The sequence below is a fragment of the Muscardinus avellanarius genome (genome assembly GCF_963383645.1).
Source record: "Muscardinus avellanarius genome assembly, chromosome: 6".
NCBI lineage: Eukaryota > Metazoa > Chordata > Mammalia > Rodentia > Gliridae > Muscardinus > Muscardinus avellanarius.
In genome coordinates this window covers 78,585,437-78,591,436 of record NC_137791.1, presented here as the reverse complement: position 1 = coordinate 78,591,436, position 6,000 = coordinate 78,585,437, and the positions used below count along the sequence as shown (strand labels likewise).

At 47.7% G+C, this 6,000-nt stretch overlaps 1 protein-coding gene across 1 annotated transcript in view; it reads left to right on the top strand.

The window, feature by feature from the left end:
• Positions 1-990: 990 nt before the first annotated feature.
• Positions 991-6,000, top strand: part of PARM1 (prostate androgen-regulated mucin-like protein 1) — a gene marked incomplete at both ends in the record, with an annotated part of 105,193 nt that continues 100,183 nt past the window's right edge. The window contains one exon of the mRNA XM_080697118.1: positions 991-1,033. Coding sequence (XP_080553244.1) covers positions 991-1,033 — 43 coding nt within the window. The remainder of the gene's footprint in view (positions 1,034-6,000) is intronic.

The following is a 6,000-nucleotide window of genomic DNA, read 5'->3' as shown; positions in this document are numbered from 1 at the left end:
GGTGGGATTGTTGTAGGAAGGACTGCTGTAGGATTCTTGTGAGGATTTGTGACTTAACACTTGGTCAACTGGTAGGCAGGTGCCTGGCACATCAGTCACTCAGGAAATGTGGGCCTGGTGCATAGACTATCCCTTCCAGCTATGCGACCCTGAGCACTCTACCCCTTTTCTCAGCACCTTTGTTTTATCATCTGTAAAGTGGATAATAATGATTTCTAAGATTTAGAGGTATTCGGAGTCACAGCACAGCCACCCAGAACACTGCTGCACTCAGTTATCTCACGATCAATGTTATCTGACCGTGTTTTTTTTTTTTTTTTAATGGTTGGATCTGGCGGCAGACGCCCTGGCTCAAGCACCAAGAAGGGCATTGGAGTTGAGTGTGGGTGAAGGTTTAATGAACTCGCAAGAATTCTCGGAAAAAAAGGTGTTCATACTTGAAAAGAATTGTGCTGGCTCACACCTCTTTCAAGGCTGTAAAGTCTTGTAAGAAAAGCCGAGAGGGATTCCGGGGGCCAGAGATCTGCTCACCTTTTGCATAAGCATTTCTTGGCAGCGTGCGAAGCGCTCCCAGCTTTGACCAGATCCACTTCACGCTCGGATCTGCAGTCCGGATTGTCCAGCAGGGGCCGCCCTGGGCCGGGGCTCCAGGGGCCTGAGCGCACCGAGAGGGAAAGCCAGCGGGTGGCCCCGCCGTCGCCGCGGGCTCTGGTGGGAGGGGTTTGGCGGCGGCGGAGGCGGCCGGGCCTCGGGCGGCGGGGATGGAGCAGAAGCGCTCCGCACGCCGGAGGGCACGCAGCTGACTGGGAGCCGCGCTCGCCCGCCCCGCCTGCAGCCCGAGCTGCCCCGGCCGCCGCGCCCAGCCGTCCGCACCCCGGCTCCCGGCGCAGCCCACCGGGCGAAAGAGGAGCCTGCAGCGCCCGGAGCGCGCGGTCAGCCCCAGCAAACTCCTCGCCGCCCGCGCCCGGCTCGGCCGAGCACCCGGGCATCATGGTGTGCAAGACTCTCCTGGCTTTGTGCATCTTCGCGGCAGGTACTTGGCGCGGTCCTCGAGGAGGGGGCGGGCGCTGGCGCCCGGCTGAAGTGGGGTGCCGCCTGGGCGAGCCTGCGGGGTGCGCCCAGGTGTGCACGCACTTGGGTTCGGGGTGGTGGAGTGTGCGCCTTTGGCGGTCTGGAGCCGCGCGGAAGGAAGGGACGGCCAAGCCCGGGGATTGCACAAACTCGGGTTTTGTGGAACAGGTGGCTGGCTGGCGCGGCGGGTTCGAAACCCCGGCTTGGGCGACGCTGGCTGCTCCACCAAGCTTCTCGTTCTTCGCCTAGGTTTCGGAGCGCACCTGCCAGGCAGGGAGTCCTGGATCGGACTTCGGGTCGTGGCTCAGCCAGGGAAGGGATGCAGAAGCCTGGGAAGGGGTGAGGTGTGTGTTGGGGGCGGGGGGATGTCTTCACAGCTAGGAAGGCTTGGGCAGCGATGGCCCACCTGGCGGGGCTGATCTGCTGCGCTCCGGAGACTTCGGAGCATTCTCTTCTCTGCGATCTCTGGGTCCCCGGCGTCCCTTCCCAGTTATGCCCAGGGATGATGCAGCACAAGTTGTCCCAAGGAGAGCAGCCCGGCTGGGGTCAAGCTTGCCATCGCCTCTGGGATTTTGCAGGTTTACCCTGCGGTTCGGAGCCGTGAAAGAAACTAGTAACTTGATTAAAACTAGCACCCCCCCCCCTCCATTTCTTCCCATTTCTCCTTCATCATCCCTCACACATCGCTTCCCGATCCCGTCCCCACGCACATAAGCCTCTCGGTTCTGAAGACCACCAGCCTCAGCGACCTCGGGCAGGGGGTGTTAGGGAGAGCCGAGCCGGCCAGCTACCGAGCTTGGTGGTGCCGGACGGGGAGAGGTCGGACCAGCCGAGTCTGGAGTTGGGTACTCAGTTTGTCCAGAAAACGCAGCCTGACAAGGGATGGCTAACGGGTGGAATGAAGGGCTCCGAGTGCGCGGCTGCCGGCCTGTTCTGCAGGACCCAAAGCCACAGAGTAGAGCCGATTGGACCACAGCTTTAGCGCGTGTATTTTCCCACCTCTGAGTTTCCTGGTTTTCTGTAATTGTGGCCCCGAGTCATCAGAGTCCCTTGAAAGGAAGTTGGTTCCCTGGCATTTCACAAAGGACAAACATTTTTAAAGAAAAGTTTCCCAACTTGATGTGCAGCGTGTTGTTTTCCCTACTTTCTTCACGTCTGAGAAAACTCCCTTTCTGCTGTAGTATCTGCGCCGTTTTGGATAATAGCCTGTAGATGGTTCCCGAACGCTCTGGCGCAGTGGCTGAACAGCCTCAGGCCAGGCTTGGGGAGCTGGAGTCTGGAAGGTGAAATCAGGCATCCAGAGCTCCTGGCCACCTCCCTTGCTAATTCCATAGCTCTCCAAGCTAATTCCAAGTTTCTTTGCAAGAGATGTTCAGGAAATGGCACAGAAGATACCTGTACTTTCTCCTCACTAAAAATCTTTTTTCATTTTAATTTTTTTATTGGTGCACTGTATTCATACATCATAATGGGATTAAAAAAAACTTTTGTAGACATATATGCACACATCGCCCAGTTAGCCCCTACCCGATCCCCACCCCGTTCCCTCCCCATCCCTCCTTCCCATGCTTGGCTTAGTGGTTGACATCTAGTATTATAGCAATTTATCCAGAATTAACAATGATAATCTCACATGACAGTTTAATTTGTCTGATACCAAGCTTTTGATGACTTAAAGATAACATTTTAATATTTATTTTTGCTTTCTTTCTTACCAGAGAATATTTTTTTCTTTTTTTCTTTTTAGGTGAAACTATCATACATTTATTTATTTATTTTTCAGAAAAAATCTATCTTAATATGGAATATGGACTAAAAATCTTTTCTTGAGGCTCAGAAACACTTGATCAAGCAAAACAGTGGATAGTCATTTACTAGTTGGGTTTCGTTGTTTGTCTTTTTGTTTGTGTGTTTGTTTATTTATTTATTTTATATTTTGACCACCCCAGGCAGTTGACCAAAAAAAAAAAAAAAAAAGAATTAAACAGTTTATTGTGGCATTTTCCTCCAGGGATCTCAAGATGGAGAGATAGAATCATTCATTCATTCATTCATTCATTTTATCCAGTCCTACAGTTTATCCCTGTTATTCAGAGAGAAGGCATTGTGTCCTCACCCACTGCTATTGTGAGGAGTCTGGTGGGTCAGGGACTGGCTGAGCATCTCTCCCTACCATGGCCACTCGCTCGTAGGGCTAAGAGCCAATAAGCACGCAGCTGCCAGTTCAGCGGCTTCCAGGATCCAGGAAGACATAGTGCCTATTTCCCCTAGTTATGCCTCTACATACCTATGACGCTAGTGGAAACCTGCCCTTGCCTCTGAAATTTGCGCCTCTGAAAGAATCTCTTGAGGTATCAGTTTGTTGTTAGAACTCCTTGCAATAAATTGCCAGAAGAATCATGTAAAAATTGGCACAAATACTTCACCAGATCCTTCACACCCCAAAATAATATGTTTTCAGGATCCAAAATAGCGTTTCTCTAGGATCGAGCAGATGTACTGGTGAAGGAGCAAGGGGTGAGGGTTCTTAAAAGAAGAAAGCATGTTTCCACAGCTCATCCTGGGCTCCCCTGGCCAAGCTCCTGTTAGAACTGGTCCCCTAGGCAGTTGCCTCCTGTCTGTCTTTTTTGTTTTTTCTCCAGCTTTAAAGGCTTCACAGGTTTTTTTTTTTTTTTTTTTTTTTTTTTAATTCTTAAAGTGATATGTTCTGGAGCCAGGAACATGGTTGGGCGGGAGCCTATTTTTTTAGCTTACCCGATCTTCTCAATTCATATGCAGCATTTCTTCTAGTATGTACAATGGACACTTGCAAATCCTTTTGTTGTTAACAACCCATGGGTTGTCAACAGTCCAGCCAGGGTAGCTCTTTCCCTTCATCCACTTATGTTTTTAAAAGGAGGAAGAGAGGAGCCTTGGATGGTCTTCAGTTCTCTAAAGGCTCCTTATAGTAGAACACTAGCAGTGCTACTTTACAAACTATTCAGGAATACCTCTTAAGCTGTGCCAGTAGAGGCGTAGGTGTGCTGCCTCTAGATTAAAATCCAAGCAGAACCTCTGAAGTCTGGCGCCAGGACCCAGCAGGGAGGGTCGGTGGCAGGCCACTGGGCACCTTTCCTGCTGCCCCCTGGGCTATCTTCATGCCCACCACCATCAGTGCTGCCCTCTGACATTCTATTTCCCAGTTTATTTAAAAACTCCCTCACTGAGATATACTGGAACTCTCAAAAGGCCTTTTCAAACACTGGAGGACAAAAGAGAAATACATAGTAAGAGAGGCACAAATCTCATAATTCTACTTCTCCTACCCTGGATCTGCCCTCTCCGCCCTGGTCTCCCTTTAGGAAGAGCACATCCCAGCCCATTACCAGACACTCTGGGCAAACATATTGGTCCCTTGGCGAGCAATTAAGAGGAGAGCTAGATTCCCACTCTTCTTCTGGGCAATGAGGGGATCCTATGTGGGTTGTAGAACTGTCAGCTTTCTCCGGCATCTAATATCTAAAATGTCCTTATCTTTGAAGGAAGACCCCCCCCCTCTCCCTACACATTTATGACTCTGTGCCTGCTATGAATCCTGATATGTGTCAGTTCAGTATCTTTATCACAAATATATTAAAATAAGCCAAAAATGCATACACATTTACAGGTTGCTAAGTTTGTTAGGAGTGGCTGGGAACAGTTGTTTGAATTCTTTTGGCCCAATTAACTCCTGTTGCCCTGAAATTTGTGGTCACAGTAAGACAGGACACCTTCCTCATATGAAACCTGACCCGAGAATATGGAAGATTTTCATTGTTATCTGGTGTATTCACAGAGCCAGGTTTTTAAGGTGGTGAGCAAGTAGATTGCTTAGGCACAGACAGGCTTTACTGCTTACTAATTGTGTACATTAGGACAACCACCATAACTACTCTGAGTTTTCTTATCTACAAAACTAGGGAAAATAAAACTATATAAGGTGTGGGAAGTATCAAATGACCAGACACACCTACAAGCAGACAGTGCTGGGGACATGGTAAATTAGCAGTAGTAACTTTTGTCACTGCTACTATCTTTATTTAATAAACTTTGCTATAGTCTGTACCAAATAGGCCATCCTCTCCAAAAGTGGAATTTATATGCTTACACGTGGACTAAGTAAATCAAAATTCTTAGCTAATATTTTAGTGCCAGCTGTTCCAGAAAATCCAATGTGCAAATTAAGAAAATATTCAGCTAAGCCTACTATATGCCTAATTTGAAAAGGTTAATAAGGTGCCAACTCAGTTTTAGCACAATAGTCCAAAAATCACATAGTAACAAATAGAAGTAAAGTCTCACTAAGGACTTTATTTCTTCCACAGGGACTTTTGCAAACCAGTATGTTTCAAAAGCCTAAGTCAGCTAAACGTTAAAGGTCAGGTCCCCAGAGCCACAAAATGTTGGGTAATTCAGATCAAACAACTTAGGAAAAGACCAGCCATTTTGTCTGATGATTTCAGAATGGCTCTCTCCAGAACCCAGAATCATCAGTAATTGTCAGAGCTCTAATTTAACTTCAGCATTTGGGCCTGGTCTAATTGTTCTTGTGTTTTCAAGAAGAAAATATTGGCCAAATATTTATACTATTTAAGCTGATTTTCTTAAGCAATAATTTCCCCTGGGGGAGAGGGAACTTCAATCCCTGGAAATGGTGGAGAGTGTTTTCGAAAGAGATGGGCTATCTTATCACCTAAATCCAATTCACTATAGATTAAAGGAATTCTGCAAGAGTAGTTATAAGAGAAAGTAACTCTCATTGAAATTGAACATGCTAGTTTAGAAATTAAATATTCGCCTCACTTATAAGGTATTAGATGAAGCAGATCCTTGGAAAAGTTAATGTTTAATGTAGAAGACAATGGTAGTTCTAAGAAGTGGACAGGTGGTAAATGTCTGCTTTATCCAGGG